Source organism: Perna viridis, chromosome 4 (assembly GCF_037379345.1).
Source record: "Perna viridis isolate PV_CMFRI_1.1 ecotype Kerala chromosome 4, ASM3737934v1, whole genome shotgun sequence".
NCBI lineage: Eukaryota > Metazoa > Mollusca > Bivalvia > Mytilida > Mytilidae > Perna > Perna viridis.
The window spans coordinates 11,347,681-11,373,289 of record NC_142448.1 but is presented as its reverse complement, the minus strand read 5'-3'; the positions used below and the strand labels follow the sequence as shown (position 1 = coordinate 11,373,289).

General features: G+C 34.4%; 2 protein-coding genes across 26 annotated transcripts in view; one reads left to right on the top strand and one right to left on the bottom strand.

The window, feature by feature from the left end:
- Window positions 1–1,826, bottom strand: part of LOC148618851 (meiosis inhibitor protein 1-like) — a 37,362-nt gene extending 35,536 nt beyond the window's left edge. For all 3 annotated transcript variants that reach the window (XM_088578141.1, XM_088578142.1, XM_088578144.1), the window contains exon 1: window positions 1,725–1,826. In XM_088578141.1, the coding sequence (XP_088434267.1) occupies window positions 1,725–1,737 (13 nt within the window). In that variant the 5' untranslated portion in view covers window positions 1,738–1,826. The remainder of the gene's footprint in view (window positions 1–1,724) is intronic.
- LOC148618850 (uncharacterized) lies at window positions 162–24,864 on the top strand. 23 transcript variants are annotated; one of them, XM_088578131.1, is made up of 37 exons: window positions 162–198; window positions 2,166–2,495; window positions 2,945–3,088; window positions 4,380–4,564; window positions 5,531–5,651; window positions 7,108–7,200; window positions 7,939–8,002; window positions 8,181–8,279; window positions 8,907–9,010; window positions 9,283–9,421; window positions 9,632–9,750; window positions 9,950–10,099; window positions 10,303–10,473; window positions 10,678–10,857; window positions 11,035–11,158; window positions 11,371–11,435; window positions 11,628–11,833; window positions 11,995–12,252; window positions 12,479–12,944; window positions 13,260–13,469; window positions 13,651–13,796; window positions 13,958–14,048; window positions 16,790–16,846; window positions 17,138–17,224; window positions 17,423–17,589; window positions 18,142–18,220; window positions 18,440–18,685; window positions 18,885–19,081; window positions 19,312–19,444; window positions 19,620–19,836; window positions 20,011–20,251; window positions 20,422–20,614; window positions 20,822–21,322; window positions 21,526–21,726; window positions 22,105–22,263; window positions 23,158–23,184; window positions 24,420–24,864. In XM_088578131.1, the coding sequence occupies exons 2-36, from the start codon at window positions 2,295–2,297 to the stop codon at window positions 23,167–23,169; spliced, it is 5,826 nt and encodes a 1,941-aa protein (XP_088434257.1). In that variant the 5' UTR covers window positions 162–198; window positions 2,166–2,294; the 3' UTR covers window positions 23,170–23,184; window positions 24,420–24,864. The 23 variants fall into 23 exon arrangements, 22 of the variants coding, with proteins under 22 accessions (XP_088434257.1, XP_088434254.1, XP_088434260.1 ...); XM_088578128.1 differs by lacking the exon at window positions 7,108–7,200 and adding an exon at window positions 6,661–6,753; XM_088578134.1 differs by lacking the exon at window positions 7,108–7,200 and adding an exon at window positions 6,661–6,753 and having other exon boundaries at window positions 24,416–24,864.
- Window positions 24,865–25,609: the final 745 nt, after the last annotated feature.

Below are 25,609 nucleotides of genomic sequence, written 5' to 3'. Positions count from 1 at the left end.
ACCTTTCTTCGTTTCAAGGTAAATCAGCCATAAATAAATATTTGGCCACATTTAGACGAATGCAATCGCAAGCATAATTCAACCAGTTGCGATTCTTGCAGATTAAGTATTATGATATCATAGTTTTTGGTATATAAGAGTGAATTATCTCAGAGAACCTCACTCTTCTGAACGAAGCTAACACATCACTTTATCTCTGTAAGTACCAATACGCTTTTATCAGCTAACGCCAAAAATACATTAATAGGTGGAATTCGTGTAATTAACTTTATACATTGATGTGTGTTTAAGTGATCAGATCAGCTTGCACTTGTGCCAACAGCATATTCATAGCTGGATACCTATTCTAAAAAAAAATTGGTTGATAATATTTTTTAAATCGTCTAATTTTGAGCTTTCTAGTACTTTTTTTCTTTCTTTCTTTCTTTTTTTTTCTTTCTTTCTTTTTTTTTTTTTTTTTTTGGAAGGGCATGATAGAAAGCAGCACACCCATTCAATTCCCTCTCCATGCCATTCCAATGGCTTACAGTGGTTTAATACTTTAAAGAAAATTTCTCTGCCCATGAGCCTTCTTTGAATCCTAGTAATTTCCAAAAACCAGACGCGGATCAAAGGACGGGCGGGCCGGGCGTGCACCCCCAAAAATTGAAAAAACATTTTTTTATGAAATATAAACTATTTTCACAAATTCTACCACCCAAATTTGCTATTTCTTCCTTCGTTTAATTCTATTTACGTGCCCTAACCTGAAACCCTGGATCGCCCCTGAAAACCTAGTGAAAAGGCATCTATACGGCAAAAATGTAGAAACGTTTGAATTAGTAAGATACCAGCAACCATATATAGAAACTAATACTTTGTCTTCAGGGAAACGTTTGCTCGCGATAAACACGTTTAGAAATTATTAAAAAGCGTCGATCTCAGTATTTTGGATAGTTAAAGACCTAACACACGATGCATATAAAAAATTGTCAAGTTACAGCTTCCGCGTTCCACGATCACATGCCCCACGTGCAGTCGCGTGCAAGTGACATTCGTGGTATGTTATTTAGCGGAAGTGCTTCGCAGCAAGATCCACTTAACTGACTAATCACAACCAGATGTAAGAATTGTCATATGGTAATCCAACTATCTTACTCTCACCGTCAACAGTACCGACGTGTTGTAAACACACACACAAAAACAAACAAAACAAAACAAAACAAAAAACATGAGAACAAATGTCGTGGCAAAAATTAAACTGAAAAAAAATTGAGAAATAATAGCATTTAAAGATGTCTAAAATTCTTTAACATGATGCCATTAACTCAAGAGATTCTGATTTTCCTGGGAATCCATTTTTTAGATGAACAGGTAAAGGTGTAATCTTTGTTACTACTTTAAATTGGACTTGAACTATGAGATGTAAAAACCAAACATTTTGAATTCAAACTTTTATAATGGATGTGTTTGGAATGAAAGCGTCAAAACGTATATTCAAGATATAAGAAACAAGCGAATTCCAATTAAGAGAATAAGTTCCATATAACAAATATACATTTATATCTAATGTACAGAATACCAATGCACTTAAGTTTAAAATTATCAGAAATATCTTATAAACATATCAAGAGACAGTAAGCATATTAAAGCACGGAAGCAAATTATGCTTAGTATCAGCATAAGTAATCTGACGGTACAAGGTGAACTAAAATAGCACTTGTAGGACATGTAAAGTGATTTACGCCTCTCTCTCATCAATCAGATGCGCCTATCGTATGTACATTAGAAGAAAGGGGAAGTGATCACTATCTTCCGGCAACAACAAACGACCCTGACAACGCCATATTTCCTTAAGTAGCATCCCAGGAACTCCAGATGCTTTTATAACACATTAAACGATTGGTTCAAAACACACCCCCTCTGACAACTCGACTTATCAAACCAGTTTTAACAGAATTATAGAAAATCTTATCATTTTTTACCCAGCCGTATATAAATAGTGCATCAAGATTATATTCCAATACAGAACAGCTTTTGAAAGTAAGTATAGTGTATGTGTTTCCTTGTCAGGACTTTTCCAATTACATGTGTTTTTGGTGTTTGAAAGTTATTGCCATATTTAAACAGAAGCAGTGCCATTGTGGATTTTAGCTTATAAGTTTGCTTTGTATTGTAAATTTCAGTCACCAAAGAGCTGATTCTGGTGGGTTAGCTTGTGTAGTAGTTGTCCAGAGATTCTCCGAGTTTCGCCTTGTTTCGGCGTCAACACTATATATTTTTTGTTGGAGTATTGAGATTCAATAGCCACCAAGATGACATCAGGAATCAGTCCCGACGACCCAGACTACCAGTATCTGTGTGTCGATCGTAAGGCACTTATGAAAGAGCAAACCGTCACTTTTGATGGCAAAAAGAATTGTTGGGTACCCGATGAGAAATTGGGATTTGTTGCTGCTGAAATTCAGTCTTCAAAAGGAGATGAAATCACCGTCAAAACTGTTGAGAAAATGGAGGTAATCTCGTTTACTTTTTTGCATGAATTAAACTCGTAAAAGAATTTTTCTTAAAATCAGGAAATGTGACATACTAGTACTCAATTACCCTCTCTTCCCAATTTGATTTGGTTTCAAGCCACTGCTTTCAGTTTTGCTCTAATGACCATTGTTCTGACATTCACAGACTCATCTCATTAGGTCCCTATTAACCTCTGCCACCAAGTACGAAGTGTACACTTTAATAGTTATTACAATAGTTCTGTTCTTAATATTGTTATGAGGCAATTAATTCTGAAACGGGTTAGTTTTACCGATGGTTTCCTTTCAAAACTTCTAATCAAATCAATGTGTTCTAACTTAGGGTATATACCAATTGTCTTTTGTTGACAATTTAAAATGACAACAATTACCGCGTGAAAACAACACATATCTCTCATTACCCACCTACTTATGAATTGAAATTTTAGATGAGAACTGTCAAGAAGGATGATATCCAACAAATGAACCCACCGAAGTTCGAGAAGATCGAAGACATGGCCAACTTGACCTATTTGAACGAAGCATCTGTCTTGCACAACTTGAGATCAAGATATGGTTCAGGATTTATCTACGTGAGTGAACCTGTATCATAAAGAAATTAATTAACTATTGATGAAATTCCCCTTAATTCACCCAATAGCGTGTAATATGATCCCGACATATTTGGGCAACCATTGTTGCCGTATTTATATCACAGGATTGATGACGTCAGAGTTATCTAGTAATCAGAGGCTGATGGCAAACTTCTTCTTCATCAAAATGCCTCCTTTATATCTCCCTCACTACAACATAGAGATGTTTATTAGCCTCTGACTGTTAATATTCTTCTAAGAAGTTTACCCATATCAATTAATGTAAATTATATTGTTAATGCGTTCCCAAGGTTATAGTGGCAAGGCGTGTTTGTTTAGAAAATATTGAGATAGACCATACTTCCTCATAGCTTGATCTATATGTGAATTATAGATGTTTAGATTCCGAATAAAATATTGTTGTAACGGACAGGCGAATAACACGAAAAAATGAGAAACAATGTTGCTCATCAACTATGTATGTATTGCCAATTCATTAACTCATTAAGTGGTTAAAGGTGAAAATATAAATATACACAATAAAAATAAAATCTTGATTATAACGGAAACAAATAACCCGCAGAACAAATGCTATATAATGTAATCATATTAAGTTCTTAGCATTCTAATATTCAATCGAGAGGTTACCGGTCAGTTATAATGAATTATATAGTTAACCTGAGGGAATAGAGTAGACCCTACCCTTGATTGAATGACAATTTCCGGGTGAAATAACTGAACAGTTAACAAGATATAGTTTAATAGAAATTCTCTCCGGAAATTGCCCAGTTATCTCTCTGAGGAAGTTATAGTTTGATAGAAAGTCTCTTTGCAAATTGCCCAGTAATCTCTGATGAAGTTAAATTTTGATAGAAAGTCTCTTTGTAAATTGCCCAGTTATCTCTCTGAGGAAGTTCACCCGACCTCATTTAATTGAGGGAACACCAATTCTAAAACAGGAATTTTGAATGTTTTGGTTAGTTCTTTTAACCAAAAAAGAAAACAAAAACAAAAACAAAAAACGTACAAGTGTTATAACTGAAACAAAAATAGTTAGAAATAAATTTTCCCCATTGTTTATGATTGAACTTTCCCTATAATCGTTAGAATTGATTCTAACTGATTTTTGACTTAAGTTCATTTTATCAATATGAAACTCGACTATAAATAAAAATGACTTACTTGTTCTTCGCCTATACATGTATTTGTTAGTTTTGATCAAAATTGTGTATATATATATATATATATACTTGAATTAGTCTTGTTACTTCGTTTTATAAACGTTTTGTAGACATACTCTGGACTTTTCTGTGTCGTCATCAATCCCTACAGATGGCTTCCTATCTACACTGATAGTATCATCCAGAAATTCAAGGGAAAGAGGAGATCAGAAATGCCTCCCCATCTTTTCTCCATCTCAGACAACGCTTACCAATTCATGTTACAAGATCGTGAAAACCAGTCAATCCTGATTACGTAAGTTACCTCACATCTTTTGATGTTTATGTAATCTCAGATTAAGTAATACTCCAGCTAAGAATCATGCAAAATGTGATTCATCGTTGAAAAGCCTACATATTTTTATTTTTGATATTTTGTTTAAAATGTCACAGCAGACTGAAAGTAACATGTGGTTTTTCATATAACATTTGTTCATAGGAGATAAAAAATAAATAGAATGCACTGTAGTTAATTACAAAAATAAAAATATGTAGCCTTTCTTGGTGTGTATCACATTTTTCAGATTTTGCACGATTCTTACAAAGACAGCTTCTTAAACACTTTTATTTTTATTTTTCAAACGAAACGAAATACAAAGGGAAACATAAGAAAAGCATTATAATTATGGGCTTTTTATCATCATTCATTAGAACACATTATTTATTGGTTAACTTTCGAAATACACACCTACGAAACACGAAAAACAGAAGGCTGCAAACGTTTTCTTTTTTTCTTCATACCCAATTTCATAGACTGTTTTTTATATGTTACCACAAGAGGCGAATCAGGGGCAGGGAAAACGGAGAATACAAAGAAAGTCATCATGTATTTCGCTCGAGTGGCTGCTAACATATATAAAGAAAGCAAACAAGTGGAGCAACATAAACTCCGCGTAAGTTTAGGGCATGGTATCTCATACTTGTTGATACCAATGTTTGAGTTATTATTTTGGCAATGGCACTTAATTGTGTCGTAAGATATATCGAATGGTCATTTAAAATGCCAACCAATAATTCCACTCTCTATACGATTTATTTGGTTTGTTGGTTAAACAAAGTTTTTAAATTTTTTTCAAATGGTTGGCATTTTAAATGAGCAAGTATAAATACAAAATCTACAAAACATTGGTACAATAAGGGTTATGAGAGACAGTTGCCTGTGTATCTTTTTCTTAAAATATGCACAGAAGAAAATGATTGTTTTATGACTTGTGTTATACAGAGGAGAATCTGGAGCCGGAAAAACTGAAAACACGAAAAAAGTAATCATGTACTTCGCCAAAGTCGCTGCTTCTCTAGGCAAAAAAGACAAAGAAGAAGAGACTGCGGCTAAAGATAAGAAGGTTGGAAGGGTTGCTCCCCCGTGTGTTAATAGCATGATAGTTCCTAAATACATTTTCGTAACCCAGTTAATACACCATAACTTGGATTTTAAACCCAGAAAAAGGCATGATCATTTTTTACATATCTTTAAACTTACCAAATTTTTCTACCGAAGCCGTCCTGCAAGATCGAAAAAAAAATTTCATACAAATAATTTTTTCAATAAATAATAAAGATTTTGATTTCAAGAATAAAGGCATTTAAATTGTATTATTTTGTTTTATAAGCTATTGGGCTTCAACTGTTCAACTATTTAAATTAACATTCAAAAGACACCAAGTACATTTTACTCCCATTCACCATTTGTAACCTTGTGCATGATCAGGTTTCTTACACAATATAAACCCTGTTGTCACTGGTTTTAATGTTAGTGGTTGATGATCATAGTACATCGTTTCATAATCTGAGTAAGTTAGTACTTCACCAAAAAGACTACCTCTCCATCATTGCATGTAGTTTTCCCCTAGACCATCACCTTAGCAACTTATGTCATGATATCATTTTCAGTTGTGTTTAGTGTGTGAAGTTTGAAGTTCGTAAGAAGGAACAAACTGCAATAAAATCGAAGTTGGGCATTGTTTGAAGATCATAATGCCTAATCGCAGATTTTTATGCTTAATTGGTTTAGTTAACACTTGCGTATCTTTAGTTATAGAAGCATCTACAAACTTAGTTTACGAAATAGAAATTAGTTCGATAATGGACGATACTTAATGATTAATGAAGTGTCAGCTACATAGTAAATTCTTATTTCAAATTTAAAAAAAACTTTAAAGATGATTAGTTGTTTACATGGCTTCATTTTTATAAAGCATCAGTTCATTAAACGAAGTTAAACAAATAAATACAATTAATATTTCATGAGTTTTCACTTTATTCCTTACAAGTAATATTTTATATAATCATGTTTTTTTCTTTTTTCCCTCCCTTTCCTTGCCATTCCCCATTTTCCGAACCCAAACAATACAGGGTTCACTAGAAGATCAGATTATCCAGGCCAATCCAGTTCTTGAAGCTTACGGAAACGCTAAAACCATGCGTAACAATAACTCATCAAGATTCGTAAGTAAATGGGTCGATAAGCCCAATCGTGTGCCTTAAATACCCGTAAATGCACCCTCCTGTATGATACCTGAGTATTATGGTGTATATACTTCTAGAACATTGCCTTACCACGGCTTTATTGAATTTAATGGGAAAACAACACTCTAAATTTATTTGTCGATTTAAGCATAAATCTAAAGTTCAAATGTGATTTAAATTATTCAAACAAAATTAATTTGTTCTAAAAGTATTGCACCTTTACATACGGAATTCGTTTTAAATCATAAACAAATTCCGTTATTTAGATCTATATTTACCATGTTTGCACCTATGCTAACACTTTCCCGTTTGTTCACTTTTTGACGTGTTTAGGGTAACCTTGAAGATCAAATCATTCAAGCTAACCCAGTACTGGAAGCCTTTGGCAACGCCAAGACAGTCAGAAATAACAACTCCTCGAGATTTGTAAGTATCTAAATTTTCGAACTATCATAATACGTAAAATGATTTTATACATTGTACATGAAATTCAGAGTTTAATTCTACAGCATTTCAGATTTTTGAACGTGAAAAAGTAACTTGTTATTTTTGCAATCCATTTCGACCTGTATCAAAGGCAGCAGCTTTCCAGTTGGTATGGTGTGGATTTGTATGATATTTTAACCCACAACTTTACTATCTCAAGTCCTCCCTATAGTTTTTTTCCTGTTTTTAGAGATGGAACAAAAAAAAACTAATATTTACCATTACCCAAACCTCGATGCATGAATCCTACTCCTTGAGTGTTTCTGATTGTTCAAATGTGTTGTGACTTAGAGCAGGATGTTACTTATTCCTGCACATGTTTTTTTTTCTTTTCTTTTGACCGACAATATATGGCTAAAATGTAAATAGAGACTTTAGAAATTTTAGATATTATTTTTAAGAAATGGCACACAATAGTTCCCATGCATGACGCACTTAGATAAGATAAGGTTAAAGAAAAATGTATATAGTCAGTTACAGTACAACTCAGGAAACATAGACTTTCATAGCTTTTAATTTTAAAAATTCAAATGATTGTTTCCTAATTTTTCCAAAGAAAAAAAAAACAACAGTAAGTTTTACCATATTTTAAATATAATGAAGTTATTGAAATTTTGACAATAAAAAGAGCAGAAAAGATATGAATATTCCAATATAAATATTTCATTATTTATACAGGGAAAGTTCATCCGTATCCATTTTGGACCTACTGGTAAAATCGCCGGTGCTGACATTGAAACATGTAAGTATCATTTTCCTGAATTTTCAAAAATTGACATAAAGTAAATAATTGGTTTCGAATCGAGTCAATATTTTAAAACAGTTCATAATTACAATTTATCTCCCAACTTTCTGACGACTTCTTGTCGTTGCACCGTAAGCTATATGGTTGTTCTAATAGTGCATCCTATATGTTGCAGATTTGTTGGAGAAATCTCGAGTAACCTTTCAACAAGCCGCAGAGAGAGATTACCATATCTTTTACATGCTGTTGTCAAATGCCTTCCCCAAGTATCACGGTAGGTCTCCTTTGTATGTGAAATCCTGCCCCAAATTTATGAAAACGAATTCTCGACCTTATATTATTGGAGTTATTATCAAGTTTGAAAAAGACACATTGTTTTCAATAACAAAAATTGAAATGAAAGAGGTCGAGAACTCGAAAAAAATTTGTGTGAATAGATTTGATGATGATTTTACCATATTTACCATTTCCCTACCTTCATAAACCTTTACATTTACCCAAGTATTCAGAGTGAGTAACCTAAGTCAGAAGACGGTTTTATCCTGAATGATAACCTTTATTAAAATTCCCATAGTAACAAATCATAAAAATACAAAGAGTGAACCTATTGTGTCATTGTTATCTGCATGTGTTTTCCCTCCACTAAATAACCCAAAAAGTTTGAACCTTTTTGTGTGAATTCGTGTCAGTGTCCAATCTGCTAAAATGGAAATGGACTTGGAACTGACATGTCAATGCACTTCCACTGAGACAACCTGAGACCACTGAATCACCCAATCCACCCACATCCTCAACCAAAATATAATTTATGAAGTATATTTTGGTTCGAGACTGTGGTCCAACCTCTCCCACCTTTCCAACCGGTAGTCTAACAGATCCGTGTATTAACAACTTCTTTCAGAAATGATGCTGCTCACCCCTGATCCTGGACTGTTCTCCTTCATTAACCAAGGAGCACTAACGGTTGACGGTATTGATGATGTAGAGGAAATGAAAATTGCTGACGTGAGTAATACACGACGGTGATGCCAAGAGGAACCGATACTACTAAAAAACGTATTCACTAATTTGATTTTCTTTTCAGTTATTTTTATTATTAAAATTAAGCTTAAAATATGTTGAAATAGATAAAATAATTTTGTATTCAGTTAATTTTGAATGGGAGAAAAAAGTCAACATAACAATTTAAATGTTTTAAGTCATATTTATCTGTTGATTTGATCATCTAAAAGTTTAAAACAACAAATAAGTAAATGGTCTCGTATTTTTCTTTTTAGTCTTCCTTTGACATTTTGGGTTTCACCGAGGAAGAGAAAACCAGTTTATATAAGTGTACCGCAGCCATCATGCACATGGGAGAGACGAAATTCAAACAGAGGCCTCGTGAAGAACAAGCCGAAGCTGATGGAACCGCCGGTAAATCATCGTTATATTTGTAAAACATTTTTATTGTACCTCTCCTCAGGCATCTAAATGTTCAATCCAATTACTCTTGAAGAATATAGATAAAACGATAATTTCCTTTTTTACTAATAAACACTCAATAAGCATATACACTCGTCATTATAGGAATTTTTTTCTATACGTAAATAATTACATGACATTTTTTTTTCAATGTTTTTACAGAGGCCGAAAAGGCAGCATTCTTACTTGGTGTCAATGCAGGAGATCTCCTGAAATCTCTTCTTAAACCAAAGATCAAAGTCGGTACAGAGGTTGTGACACAGGGACGTACCAAAGAACAGGTACACCATATTGACCATCTCTATATTGGTGTGTATTTTATCCTGATAATCTTGTGCATTGTAATTCCGCTAAAAATACAATTGTATATGCTTTATGTCAAAAAGAGTATTTTAAAATTAAGCATCATGAATTCAACCATGTGTGTATTTATTTAATTTTTTTGGGTCAAATTTTAATAACCGAATCTTATCTTGTTAGGTTGTATACTCTGTATCTGCTATGGCCAAATCTCTGTATGACCGTATGTTCAAATGGCTTGTGATGAGAGTCAACCAGACCCTTGACACCAAGAACAAGAGGAACTACTTCATTGGTGTACTGGATATTGCTGGTTTTGAAATTTTCAACGTAAGTAATAAGATGAATTACATTATTTACCAACTGCTTTCTCATTCACTTATACTTTAACAAAAGAATACAATAACGACAAAATCTTTACCAATTGTTTTGATTTTGGAATTTTCAATTAAGTTCAAATAATTATGGATCCAGAGTATCTAATTTTATTTATTAAAATTATGCTTTTAAACATAATGTAAATGTGCTTGTAGTTCAACACCTTCGAACAACTGTGTATTAATTACACCAACGAGAGACTGCAACAGTTCTTCAACCATCACATGTTCATCTTAGAACAAGAAGAATACAAGAAAGAAGGAATCCAATGGGAGTTCATTGACTTCGGTATGGACTTGCAAGCCTGTATTGATTTGATCGAAAAAGTGAGTATAATCATACTTAATTCAATTTTACAGCATTTAAAATACCGGTAGAATCCATCTAGAACTACTCTTTCAGTAAAACATTATCACGTTTTTGCTTTAAACTTTTCACTGTGCTATAATATGTATAATTAATTTGTACTTTGTAGTTGTAATTCATGACAACTGATAATAGAATTCTGGTACATTTCTCTTTATTTCCAGCCCCTTGGTATCTTATCAATCCTTGAAGAAGAATGTATGTTCCCCAAGGCCGATGACAAGTCCTTCAAGGACAAACTCTTTGCTAACCATCTTGGAAAATCACCTAACTTTGGAAAACCAGGTGCTGCATCCAAAGGAAAAGGACAATCCGACTTTGAACTGCATCACTATGCCGGAATTGTAAGTATATTTCCGTACAAAAGATCTAATTTTGAGTTTATAACATTAAACTACAAATATAATCCTAAATATTTTGTAACCATCTAGTAACCTTGATAACTAAAAACAAATTGGCATCTGTTTTTTGAAGCACAGCGTAAGAACATTTGGATAAACTTTTAATTTGAAATTTTTCAGGTACCATACAGTACTGTTGGTTGGTTAGACAAGAACAAAGATCCAATCAACGAGACCGTTGTCGAACTGTTGAGCCATTCTAAGGAACATCTTGTACAAACTCTCTTTGCCCCTGCTAAGGAAGGTAATTGATCAACTCGACGCGTTCATAGATTTTTCCAATACAATGAATTAAGAGTAACCCTTACCTCCGATTTAGCATTAGCTGTCTAACGGTAGTTCATGGTAGTTAAGGTGACTAAACAAACCATTTTAAATCACACTATTGTGATCAAACATGTGTACAGAATATTTAACTGTTATTTTAAGTTGTATTATATATTAACTCTATTGCAGAACCTGGCACAACTCACAAGAAAAAGAAGTCCAGCGCTTTCCAGACCATATCTGCTGTTCACAGGGTAAGTTAAAAACCAGAAGCAATTTGTAGGAATGCAATCTTTAAAATAAAAAAGAAAAACGACATTCGATTCATCAAGAAAACAAGGGTAAAAATCCTCTTGCAAGACTAAAATTTAAAGAAAAAGAAACCAAATACAAAAGGACTTGTCGATTTGCTTAATGCATCGTATTAATTGTCGTTCCCTTTCCAGGAATCACTGAACAAGTTGATGAAGAATTTGTACAGCACTCATCCTCACTTCGTCAGATGTATCATTCCAAATGAAATGAAACAACCAGGTCTTATTGATGCCGGTCTTGTCTTGAACCAGCTCCAATGTAACGGTGTACTGGAAGGAATTCGTATCTGTAGAAAGGGTTTCCCAAGCAGAGTAATCTACTCTGAATTCAAACAAAGGTATTACCTTTAAAAATGTCCCTTTATGTTCTTACAAAGAAAATTGATAGTAGAAATCGTTTTAAGGTAACTACTAGTCTTAGTTTAAAATAATTGAATGATATTCAAATTTTGATAGAATGTCCAAAGTTCACCATTGACATTAACGTTGGTTATTACAGATACTCTATCTTGGCTCCTAATGCTATCCCCCAAGGATTCACTGATGGTAAACAGGTCACAGAGAAAGTTTTGTTGGCTCTCCAAATGGACCCAGCAGAATACAGATTGGGAACAACTAAAGTCTTCTTCAAAGCTGGTGTCCTCGGTATGCTTGAAGACATGCGTGACGAGCGTCTCTCTAAGATTATCTCCATGTTCCAGGCTCATATTCGAGGCTACTTGATTAGAAAAGCCTACAAGAAACTCCAGGACCAGAGGTATATATTAATTCTATTCGAATTATTGCCATGATATATGATAAAATATGTGTGAACACAATAATTGATTTAGAATTAAAGTTTTCAATATATTGTTCAAAACAAAGAGATTTTATCCACGTTATAAACGCATAAGACATGATATTCAGTTTGATAAAAAAGAAAAAATGAAAAGTGAAAAAGCTAAGAAATCATATTTGTAAAAATAAAATTTTACATTTTATAGAGTTGGTCTCTCAGTCATCCAGCGTAACATCAGAAAATGGCTCGTCTTGAGAAACTGGCAATGGTGGAAACTCTACACTAAAGTAAAGCCATTGTTAAGCATCGCCAGAGCTGAGGAAGAGATGAAGAAGAAAATTGAAGAAATGGAGAAACTCAGAGAGGACTTGGCAAAATGTGAACGCATCAAAAAAGAACTCGAGGTTCAAAACGTCACATTGCTCGAACAGAAGAATGATCTGTATCTTCAACTCCAAACTGAGCAAGATGCTGTCGCCGATCTTGAAGAAAGAGTCGAGAAACTTGTTACACAAAAGGCTGACTTTGAATCCCAAATTAAGGAAATGGAAGAACGACTCCTTGACGAAGAAGATGCAGCTGCTGAATTGGAAGCAATAAAGAGAAAAATGGAGGGCGAAAATGATGAACTGAAAAAAGACATCGAAGATCTTGAAAACACTCTTGCTAAGGTAAAAAGCAACAATGCAAATTTCAATTCACACACATTGCTGTGGTTTCTATTTTCTATGTTTAACAAATAATACTATATCTTCTTTCTTCATAGAACGGGTGGCATAGAGACTACTTCTTTCAAGTTGCCCAGAGTTTGTTCCTGAGAAACCTAAGAAACTATCAAACAAAGTATTTGGATGTTTTTTTTAATAATTTCTAAGAGACTGTATTCAAAATCTAAGATGAATTTGTTTCGAAGATCTCTGTAGCCTGTTTGAATAAATTCACAGCCAATAGATTTTAGAAAAAAAAAAGTTTCTTTTTTGCTTTAGGCTGAACAAGATAAAACAACTAAGGATAACCAAATCAAGACCCTTCAAGATGAGATGGCACAACAAGACGAGATCATTGCTAAGCTTAATAGAGATAAGAAGGGAATGGACGAAGACCACAAGAGAACTCTTGAAGCACTTCAAAAGGAAGAAGACAAATGCAACCACCTCAACAAACTTAAACAGAAACTTGAGGCTACTTTGGACGAGGTTAGTCATTATACTAATTCTACTTAAAAGGAAATTTATTTGTTGTGAAAAGGGAATTCTTTGCTTGGGTTGGTTAAATAAACAAATTCAATCAAAACGTTTCTTTTTTTAAGTATTCCATAGAATAAATCTCAAAAATGAGTTGAATTATAAGTAATTTACCCACATGAATTGTTTTCAGCTTGAAGATAGCTTGGAACGTGAGAAAAAGGTTCGGGGTGATGTGGAGAAAGCCAAACGTAAGGTTGAACAGGATCTTAAAGCTACACAGGAAGCTGTTGAAGACCTTGAAAGAGTTAAGAGAACCCTTGAGGACACCAACAGGAAGTACGTATCTTGACCTTGTATACAGTCTGAGTAATAGAACTAACTGTCACTGCTCTTATATGATTTTTTTTAGCTCCCGAGTAGAGTAACAACTCCATCATAAAAAGTAATTTATTCAAAGCAATATTTTTAAAGAAATGAATGTGTTTTTGTAATTGCAGGAAGGATGCTGAAATCAACAACCTGAACTCTCGTCTCGAGGATGAACAGAGCTTGGTTGCTCAGCTGCAGAGGAAGATCAAGGAACTTCAGGTAATATTCGTTTATCTTTGAAGTTTATGCTAGTTTTGCTTGCATGCCTTCAGCTTTTTAGGTTGGAATTTAGAACACTTTGCAGGGCAACTTTCGACAAAATGAGTCTGTTGTAAACGCACCACATATCCAAGGTCTGCCCAATGCTTAAGATACGAAAAAAATATTTGTACTTAATTATGTCAAACTAAGAAAATGTCGTGATTTGTCATAGGTTTTTGGCCTAAGATTTATTCACAAGATTTTTCATGACTTCCACAAATGTTTGACTGATATTTTCACTGTAAAGATTCTAAATTGCAATCTAAGGCATATTTTTGGAAAGTACGTAAAAAACACCACGGTGACACACTCTGTTTGCTTATTACCAGATACTTGCCGTACACGTTTAGTGACAGCAAATTCCTGTAAGCATATTTTGATTTAATCAGGCGTAGAAACATACCTATCAATCTGATTAGAAGGGGCGGGTTATTGCATCTGCAATCTATAAAAGGCGAATACTTATCATATTGTAATCTGATTCCACACGAGGTACGGTAAGGGGCGTGAATCTCGCCTCCGTAAACACTTCCTGGTTAACCAATATAACTTTTGCACACGCATATGAACTGAGGTGACCCCTCTATATAAGACATGTGTGGGTTATACATTGTTGTTTAATCAATCATCTTGATACCTCACGTGGTTGTCATGGAAATGACATTGAGGTATTGTTAATTGCTTCCGCATACACCTTTAAAGGTTGATGGGCAGTATATGATAGGTAGTGAGCGTGCACTTACTTAAGTCGTTCATTGTTGTTTCGGACTTAGCAGTGTGTTGTTTCACGGAGGTTTGTGACACAGTTGGGCTTAGAGCCGGAAGGTTGCATTAGATAGCAACCTCGTACTACATAGTCTAGTGTAGTCGTAGTATGTCAGATTTGAAAATCCAAGTGTCCACATCAGTAACCAGCAGTAAAACAGAGAAACCCGCTGTAGTCAAAGAAGAAAAAGCCCCAGAAGAGAGAATCAAGACACCAGATATCATTTCTTCACCACCAGCCCCTGAAGAGGCTAAGGTGACAACGGTGAAGGAAGAAACCAGAAGAGCTTCAGCGTCAACACTTACTCCAAAGATGAGTGATACAAGCAGAATTACCAAAACAACAAGAACATCAAGCATTAGAACTGCTGATTATGAGTCCACTGTTGGGCAATTGACTAAAGACTATAGGGGGACTAGTCCGGCTGTGTTGGAAGGTATTGCATCTCAACCTGTTCTCTATTCGAAGGCATTCGATAAAATAGGTCAACAAAAACTAAGTGCAAGGAGTAGAAAAATTCTTAGAGACACCACAGATCTAGCTCTCGTAGCACCAGGATTGAAGAACTTACTTGAAGTAGGATTTACTTGTTTGATTGTGCTTCAAAGCTCATACGTTGCTTTGTGTTGTATTGGCTTTTTCTGGCTTAGCACTGAGTGTTTGTTCTCGCAAGGTAAGGTTTTTATGTGCATGCTAGATGTTGTAAACAGACACGACTCCACTTCCGGTTGATGGACAATTCAGTCAGAGAACTCATTTTCCTTTCTTGTTTACAAATTAATTTATACGACTGCAACTACAAATTTTAGGCTGAATTTGCATTTTTTATGTAACTAAATAGACAAATTTGATAGAAGATAGTTTAGTTTTGTTATAGTACAATAAGAAAGAATGGTTCTTGATTATGTATTCATGGATTCAATATTAAACAGAAAAAAATGCATTATCCATAGAAAAGCAACTTTCATTTAATAAAGAGGGGATTTAAGTCTGTTTCCATCGCTTTTTAGATAGAAGTCGACTTAAAATGCTCATTGTTGATTCCAAGTCGCAGCGTAACTGAGAGACGCTTTGCAACGCCAACTTACGACAATCTTACGATCTGACCAAAAAGGGTTTATACTGATATAAAGTACCACATTGTAGACAAAATATTTTCGGGTTATTCTCGCCAGTTTATTATAAGAATGTTTACAATTTCCTAGAAACGAAATCGTTTATCTTCAGAGAATAATAATAAATTAATTAGCGAAGTAAAACAGAGTAAACAGAAATGACATATCTATAGAAATTACGTAACGTCGACATAAAGTTAATAAATATCACATTTCCTTCATTTGAAAACATTCCAAGTTAGCTAATATGAGTTTGGCTGCAATTATTGTTGATACTTGGAACCTTATTAGTGTGCTAACCTGTTGGTTCTAAATTCGCTATAAAATATTGCAATTTGTTGTTATGCAAAACACATTCAGTCGACTATTTTGTCTCAATCAGTTAAAATGCTTTCAGAAACATTATTTTGGTAGCAGGGTGATAAGGTCGTTGAACATATAAACACAGGTGGTGAAAGCTTCAGACAGATAAGTTTTCAAACTTGTAACTCATGAATCTGTAAAGTTTATCTATTTAATAATTGAAAGATTTCCCAAACCCACTTATCTTTTAGAAAGTAAGGAAATCTGCGTTTCTGTATGCATTAGTCTGTGATGATTCATGTCAGAAATACGCAGAGGCTTTTCTTTAAAGTTTTACACTTTCAACATTCCTTCTCGAACAACTGCTTATCACTTATAATTAAGGAATATATGTGCTCTCTGGAATCTTGCAATTTACACCATTTTTTATTTTTAGCATTTTAAAAGAGTTTAAATAGTGGGTTTATAGTTGTGCAATAGTTGACATGTCTTCATCGCTATCATCTAAATTACAGGCCAGAATCGAGGAACTTGAAGAAGAACTTGAAGCCGAGAGAGCTGCAAGAACAAAGGTGTGTATATATTTATCAATAAAACATTGAGGATTGTATATATTAATTCAGACAGGATAAACGTGTTTGAAATATTTCAATCACTCTAATTTACCTTCTTCCTTTAATAAAACCTTAAAAATCGTTTCAACTTATCATGTTTATCAGAGAAATTTAAAGGAAAAAATGGGAAAATTCTATTGTATTGTGCAATCAACAAATATACCTGTCTTATTTCATCATTACTCCGAGAATATAATCAAATCTAGAAATTCATATGGGTAGTCTAAATTATATTTTGTTTTATGATAGGTTGACAAGCAACGCGCTGAACTTGCCAGAGAGTTGGAGGACCTCGGCGAACGACTTGATGAGGCCGGTGGTGCTACCAGTGCACAGGTAATTATAAAGAAATAGCTTCACAGTGGACTGAATAATGTTATATTTGCCACAATGAAATAAAGAAGCAATAACTAACCAAGAAAGAATTATGTGATGTTTATAACAGTTATTCTAATATTGAACGCCTGGAGTAATTAACTAGACAATTAATCGTCAATTATAATTAAAACGATTTGAATATTCAACATGTTTTAGGTGGAGTTGAATAAGAAGAGAGAACAGGAGTTATTGAAACTTCGTAGAGACTTAGAAGAATCTACCCTTCAACATGAGGCCCAAATATCTTCCCTCCGTAAGAAACAACAAGACGCTACTAATGAATTGGCCGACCAGGTAGACCAACTACAAAAGGCCAAGGCTAAGTAAGAATACTTATTTGAATAAATTTTATCTCACATCCTCCATAGAATAGAAATGTTTCTATCTTGTGACTTAATCAAACGATTAAATCGAACAGCAAGATAAAACAATAATCTAAGTAGCATGTTGTTTTGGTATAAATTGAGTTTTCATTCAATCTTAAAATTCCATGCAGTCACCTTTAGCCATTGAAATATGAGTGTTACTTACATGCTAATCATATAATTGATACCTCAATTTTCCTCCCTCAAAGACCAATTAAAAAATGAACATTCTTAATTCAATCATAATGCAAAAGGAGTTTACATTTTGCTAATTGAAACACTAACAGAATGCTCACCATAATGCAACAACTAAAAGGTGTAGTCCTTAGGTAAATGTTTGTACAATTATTCTAAACAATGTCAAATTTGAAATAAAAGAACGGAAATGTCACTAATTCTGTCTCAAAGAGAAAAACAATATGGTGAGTCATTCTTAATTAACCATTTACAAAACCAAACCTTTCCCGTGTGTATCCTTTCCTCATGTGTGTTTTCCCTCCTTCCATGTAGAGTTGAAAAGGAGAGGCAGCAATTCAGAAGCGAATGTGATGACCTCCAGGCTCAGCTTCAACACTATAGTAAGAACAAGGTAACATGAAAAACTGTTTCTGAGATTAATTAATTATTTTTTTTATACTTATTGGAAATTAAACACAGTTATTAATTTAAAATGATAATATAATGATATCAGAATTTTAAACTTTCTTATAAGTCTTTTTTTAATTTTTACCAAATAGCCTATTAAATTATTCAAAGTCATATTATTTGCTTGAAACATTGTAATAAAATTAAATTGAAATTGTAATAGGGTGTCTCTGAGAAGATGGCCAAGCAGCTGGAGAACCAGATTGCTGAGCTCCAACAGAAATGTGATGAGGCTAATAGGAATGTCAATGACCTGAACAGCCAGAAAGCTAAGATGCAAGCTGAGAACTCAAATGTTGTTGCACAACTTGAGGATACAGAACATCAAATCGGCTCTCTCAGCAAGGAGAGGAACTCACTCCAGTCAATCATCGATGAGCTCAGACAAAATGTTGAGGAGGAAACAAGGGTACATTCATTAATTTTAAATTATTTTCTTTTTAGGTATCATTTTGTATTACTGAAGCAAGGTTTAAAACAAGATATCAAAAGTTTAGCTTTAAAATTTGGAAATATGTTTACATCATTACGAAGTCACTTTGTCATTACAAAGAACTGATATTCAAAGTTGTTTTATATTCACTTGTTTAATTTCTTCTTTAAAATAGGCCCGCATGAAACTCCAGAGTGACATCAGAAACCTCAATGCTGATTTGGATGCAGCCAAGGAGCAGATCGAGGAAGAACAAGAAGGCAAGGCAGACCTCCAGAGACAACTTTCCAAGGCCAACAATGAAGCTCAACAATGGAGATCTAAATACGAGAACGAGGGAGCAAACAAGGCCGAGGAACTTGAGGAAGCTAAGTAAGAATAAATATGTAGATCAATTAAGTCTATATTGTTTTAATATGTTTCGGTAGGAGCGTGTTCATTTATCATTTCAAAATACAAAAAATTCCAACCCTAACTCAATATTCCAAATTTCTTCATGCTGTACAGTGTTTCGAGGAGTAATCTCTCATCAGCAGTACAAAAACAATAATTGTAAAACCAGTTACTGTATACCAAATAATAACATATATTGTTTCTTTTAGACGCAAGTTGCAGGCAAAGTTGCAAGAAGCTGAGCAAAACGCTGAAGCTGCCAATGCTAAAGTCAGTTCTCTTGAAAAGGCAAAGAACAGGCTTCAAGGAGAACTTGAAGATCTTGGCATTGATGTTGAGAGAGTAAGTTATAATAAATAAATTCAGAGTAGTTTACAAATACTAATACTAGCACATCATGTTTCAATCTGTTTGGCTGCAAGGATAAAGTCAATAGTTAATATATCGTTAGCACAGGATGAAGTTTAAAGTAATTTAACTGTTATGCACATTTTATATTTTTATCATATAATTACAGGCAAATGCTAACGCCAACGCCCTTGAGAAGAAACAACGTGCTTTCGACAAGACAATCCAGGAATGGCAAGCTAAGGTTTCTGATCTGCAATCCGAACTTGAGAATGCACAGAAGGAAGCTAGGAGCTACTCTGCTGAATTGTTCAGGTGCAAGGCTCAATACGAGGAGTCTCAGGATTCTGTTGATGCTTTGAGGAGAGAAAACAAGAATCTTGCTGGTGAGTATTTACTGAGTCTCAATTGTTTCAGTATCTTGACTCGAAAGTATCATGAATTCAATGGGAAAGGATATACTTTTTCTTTGAAACTTCAAAACAGTAGTGATCCTTTCAATATATAATAAGTTCCTCTTTAATACTTGGTGTTTTAAAATAACTTTTTTACTTTTTCAGATGAGATCCATGAGCTTACAGAACAGTTGAGTGAGGGTGGCAGGAACGTTCATGAGGTCGAGAAGGCCAGAAGACGTCTTGAGATGGAGAAGGAAGAGCTCCAGGCTGCTTTGGAAGAGGCCGAGTCTGCTCTTGAACAAGAGGAAGCCAAGGTTATGCGTGGTCAACTTGAGATTTCCAACGTAAGAAGTGAAATTGAGAGAAGACTTGCTGAGAAGGAAGAAGAGTTCGAAAACACAAGGTAACTTTGATACTGTGTAAATAATGGAAGGTCAGTTTTTCTTATTAATTTAAAATTTACTAGTAGTTTTTTTAGTTTTTTCTCTTTGCACTTCTTAATTAAAACATTCAAAATAAGATTATTTGTATCAATCGCCTCAAATATATACAGATGTATTTGACCTTTTGCAGACGCAACCACCAGAGAGCACTCGACTCCATGCAGGCCAGTCTAGAGGCTGAAGCCAAGGGCAAGGCTGAGGCAATGAGAATCAAGAAGAAACTTGAACAAGACATCAACGAGCTTGAAATCGCTCTGGATGCTTCTAACCGTGCCAAGGCTGAGTTGGAAAAGAACATCAAGAGATACCAACAACAAGTTTCTGTAAGTTTGTTTTCGGTCAATGGTAAAAAAGCACCGGGTCAAGAGTCTATTTGTTCTTTTCTTCCTTTTCCATTTTGTATCGTGTATCGAAATGATAAGTAAAGAACTAAATGGACCTGGACAAAGATTTTAAACAGGTCTTCACCGGGCACAATATTTTCCCAATAACGGTATCAACTGTTAAAATCTCATTGTTGTTTCTTGTAGGAGGTTCAGAGACAAGTTGAGGAGGAACAACGTCAAAAGGAGGAGGTCCGTGAATCATACAACCTTGCCGAGAGAAGATGCAACATGATTTCTGGTGAGGTAGAAGAACTCAGAACAGCTCTTGAACAAGCTGAGAGAGCAAGAAAGGGTGCTGAGAATGAACTTTTTGAGGCTAATGACAGAGTTAACGAACTTTCCGCCGAAGTACAATCAATTAGCAGTCAGAAGAGGAAACTAGATGGTGATATCCAAGCTATGCAGAGCGACCTTGATGAGATGAACAATGAAGTCAGGAATGCTGATGACAGAGCAAGGAGAGCACAAGAAGACTCCGCTAGATTAGCCGATGAGATCAGAAACGAGCAAGAACACAGTCAACAGATCGAGAAATTCCGTAAGAGCCTCGAGGGACAGGTTAAGGATCTCCAGGTCCGACTTGAGGAGGCCGAATCCCAAGCCCTCAAGGGGGGAAAGAAGATGATTGCCAAACTTGAACAACGGGTATTTCTTATTTTCGCATTTAGGAATAAAAATTGATAGATAAGAAGATCCGAACTCTGGTTAAGAATTATTTGCATCTACTAATTGTTTCTGAACCTGTTGATCATTTCATTTTTAATACCACTATAAAATGGTAGATGTTTGTTATCTTAGAGAAATAATGTGTAAGTGTGATACAGTACAATGTATGTTCACATTTTCAGGTACGCGAGTTGGAGGGTGAACTCGACAGCGAACAACGCCGACATGCTGAGACACAGAAGAACATGCGTAAGGCTGATCGTAGATTGAAGGAGATTGCCTTCCAGGCTGATGAGGACCGCAAGAACCAGGAGAGCCTCAATTCAATGATTGACACGCTCAATGCTAAATTGAAGACATACAAACGCCAGGTTGAAGAAGCTGTAAGTATATGTGCTAAACTGGGCAAAAGTCGAAGAGAAAATGAGGGATACATCTAGTTCTTATTCCTAAAACTGCAAATAGATGGCACTTTAAGTTTGTCTACTGTGCAACTGCGGGATTGATCCGAAACTTTTTACAATGCAAATCGACTTTCGAAAGGTTCTAACATAGTTTTCTTTTGTATGAAATAGTTCACATAAATGTCAAATTCAGATATTTTTTGGAGGGGGTGTCGTCTACAAAATCATAACAGGAAAATCATGACATATACCGAAGGGAAATTGTAAAGTCTGATGTATTGACCTTGATATAAATGAAAAAAAAACTTTCACTGAAAGAAGTAATCATTTACCTGGTCTTTCTAAATCACATTACAGGAGGAGATTGCTGCTATTAATCTGGCTAAATATCGCAAAGTACAACAGGAGCTTGAGGATGCTGAAGAGCGTGCTGACAGTGCTGAAGGCTCTCTTCAGAAACTCCGCGCGAAGAACAGGAGCTCTGTCTCTATATCTAGATCAAGTGTCACACACACTGTAAGTAAAAAAAAATAATATCAGAAAAAAATATGGCTTTTTTTGTCTAAGAAACGGAAAGAAATGAGCTGTATGATATTTCGCCTTTTTAATATCTAAATTGATAACGAGCTTTTTAAAAACTTCTTTCTCTCTCTCTCTCTCTATATATATATATATAAATATGTTGCACTCACTCAAAATCATATATAAGTACACAATATAACAGAAGTTCGAGGTCGAGCATAGTTATTGTAATTTCCAAAAGCGTATTTTGATTTCCTCAGTGATGTATTGATTTTTTTTCCTTTTTTAAAGCTCTACTGATTATTGCAAAAATCGTTTGACCAATGAAAACAACTATAGTCGATCTCGGATGCGATATAGTATAGTTATTAATACACTTCCACTATAGTCGATCTCGGATACCATATAGTATAGTTATTAATACACTTCCACTACAATCGATCTCGGATACCATATAGTATAGTTATTAATACACTTCCACTACAGTCGATCTCGGATACCATATAGTATAGTTATTAATACACTCCACTATAGTCGATCTCGGATACCATATAGTATAGTTATTAATACACTTCCACTACAGTCGATCTCGGATACCATATAGTATAGTTATTAATACACTTCCACTATAGTCGATCTCGAATACGATATAGTATCGTTATTAATACACTTCCACTGTAGTCGATCTCGGATACCATATAGTATAGTTATTAATACACTTCAAATATAACTTTTAGCCTAGCAGAACATTGCTAAGTACCGAGAGAAGTGATATCTAAGAGGTAAACCGTCGTTGTGTACCCTATATACGTTTCCCTTCTTTTTACTATCTGTACTCTAGTGTTATGATCCACAATCTTTATTTTGTACTATCATTTCTCTATATAGGTTGTTGAATAAGCCATTTTCAGGCAGGTAGATTCTAGCTCTTGTGTGCAGTGGTTTAAATAATAACAAATCATTCATCTTAACATCACATCGTACTTATTTCAAGATTCAAAAACATTAGAACGTCAACGTTTTTTTATTATAAATTGTTTTATGTTATCTGTCAGTTAAAATTCTAACTAGAAATCCTTGCTATAGAATGAACCTATTTTCAAAAAAGTATCTTATTCTTTCTTTATATCATTTTTAAATGATGCATTTCTGAAAAGATTTTCATTTTACTTGTTTAATTGTGTAACATGATCTCATGCTAGTTTGTAATCACATTGTTGGTTATTTATTCTTTGTGCTTGGTATGTTGCCATTATTTCAAATAACAAAATGCTGCAAATTATGAAGTTCGAATTGCTAGTAACATTATTTGTGAATTCAGCAATTTTTCTATGGGTCAATATGAACAGTTTGGTTCAAACAGATGGGAAATAATCCTATTAATGCTGATCATATTGCACCATTTACACTAAGAACTGGCAGACATTTAAACGTAGAGAATGACTGAAGCATATGTTGTTTATCTATACAGCAATTAAACAAACAAACTATTAATTATATTGGCGATATCCTGTTAATTAATTACTTATGTTTTTGTTCTGTCTAAGTTAAATATATTTGCGTTGCCATGGTAACCACCATTAGTCGGTATTTTTATGTGCCTCAAGGTTATAAGAGAAACTGCTTTAACATCAAACCTTTCATGTGCGAAAGATAATGTCTTCCAAAACACAGCACTCGATTATGGTAAACAAGCAGAGAAAGTTTGCACCCACATAAAAGTCAATAGACAAAATTACTACATTTGCATAAGTGTCGCAAAAAGCTACTTCAGTAACTTCTCTGGCTAATCTCTTTATTTTTGTCTTTGTCGCTGTTAACTGATATTTTTTTCCTCCTTCAGCCTTTTGTAAATTTGCTCATTTCCGTTAGGTGGGAACTTTAAAAATCTGTAAATTTGTTATTTGGACATTTTGCATTGCATTATGTACTTACTATGTTGAAGTGAAATTGTGGAATCGGGGAGTGTTCTTTGCAAGCGCCGTGTTACGGGAACTAAATCGTCAGTTAAGGATTTATCATTCAAGAATGTTTCAAAACTAAAATAGAAGGCTAAACATATTGAACAGACAGTTTGTATCGCGGTTGTTTAGAACTTATCAAAGTCACTATCTCATACTAACTCCCTTTTTTCTATTTTTTACAGCCAGCTACAAGTCCGTCAGTACTGAACTCTAGTAATTTGCTATCGCCTAGATCAATGTCACGTGGTCCTGACTCTAGTTTTCTATCACCTAGGTCAGCATCACGTGGCCCAGGACTTTATCGTCGCTCTGTAACTCCTTCTTATGAGGACGACGATTATTGAATATCTACATGTTTAGATCTGACCAGCTACTACACAAGGAACAACATTCGTAAATCAACCATGGAGCTGCCAGGATATTGTGGTTTTATTTGTTTTTGATTTAGATTATTTATTTTATAGGTTTTATAGTATAAATTATAATTTATTGACTACAATTTATTTTGGAACTTCATGGACTTTGTAACGTGTATATATTTAATAGTAATGAACCCTCATAAGGATATGTGTGATGGAAACTAGTGTTTCTGTTGTGCAAAACTCTTTATACATTAAAGCTGTGTATGTCATTCATTGTGTTCATTTTCCTTTTTTATCATTCTCGAAATGGTCAACATATCACACATATGAAACACAAGGACAAAAACACAGGTTTTTTCAGCAAAGGATTGATCTTTTAAATATCATTGGCCAAATAACCTTGCTATCGTTCCGTACATTATTTTATTGCAATCATGTCAAGATAAGGTGGACACATAAACCTTTACGGATGCCTGTATTTTCAAACAAAGGCAATAAATAACTTAAATAGCTCGAAACATCTAAATGTTTATGTTCAAAAGTTACATCGACACTAATGTAGGCTTAAGTCCATAGAAAAGTTGTCGGCACAAAAATAAATTTTCTCAGTCCGAAGAAAACCAATAGCAAAAACTATGGTTGATCGGAATACATACGAAACCCTAAATACAGTATACAATGCTCACATAAAAATGTTCATACAAAACCCCCCAAAAATGTCTGAAAGGGCAATTAGGATAAACAAGAACAAAACGGTGCATGAATTGACAAATTAAAAAGCTTTCTGAACAGGAAAAGAGCCTAAGTAAATACCAGATATGAGATACTCGTGCTCAATTGTTTATGAGAAGAAAAGATATCCGAATAAGTAAAAACGATCGAAAATTAATGATTGCCCCGCAAACACAGAACCCTGACACCCTAACAGGAACCTATCACACTTCTGCATTTTGACATCAACACAAATATTTCAAAAGATATTTTGAAGACAGGACTACAGTTTAATCTTCTGTT

Bases quoted from the DNA above. Each gene is read 5' to 3' on its own strand.
- LOC148618850 (XM_088578121.1), top strand. From the start codon at position 2,295: ATGACATCAGGAATCAGTCCCGACGACCCAGACTACCAGTATCTGTGT. The intron at 9,011-9,282 runs GTGAGTAATACA...TTTTCTTTTTAG, and splicing joins AGGAAATGAAAATTGCTGAC to TCTTCCTTTGACATTTTGGG. The intron at 17,590-18,141 runs GTAAGAATACTT...CCTTCCATGTAG, and splicing joins CTACAAAAGGCCAAGGCTAA to AGTTGAAAAGGAGAGGCAGC.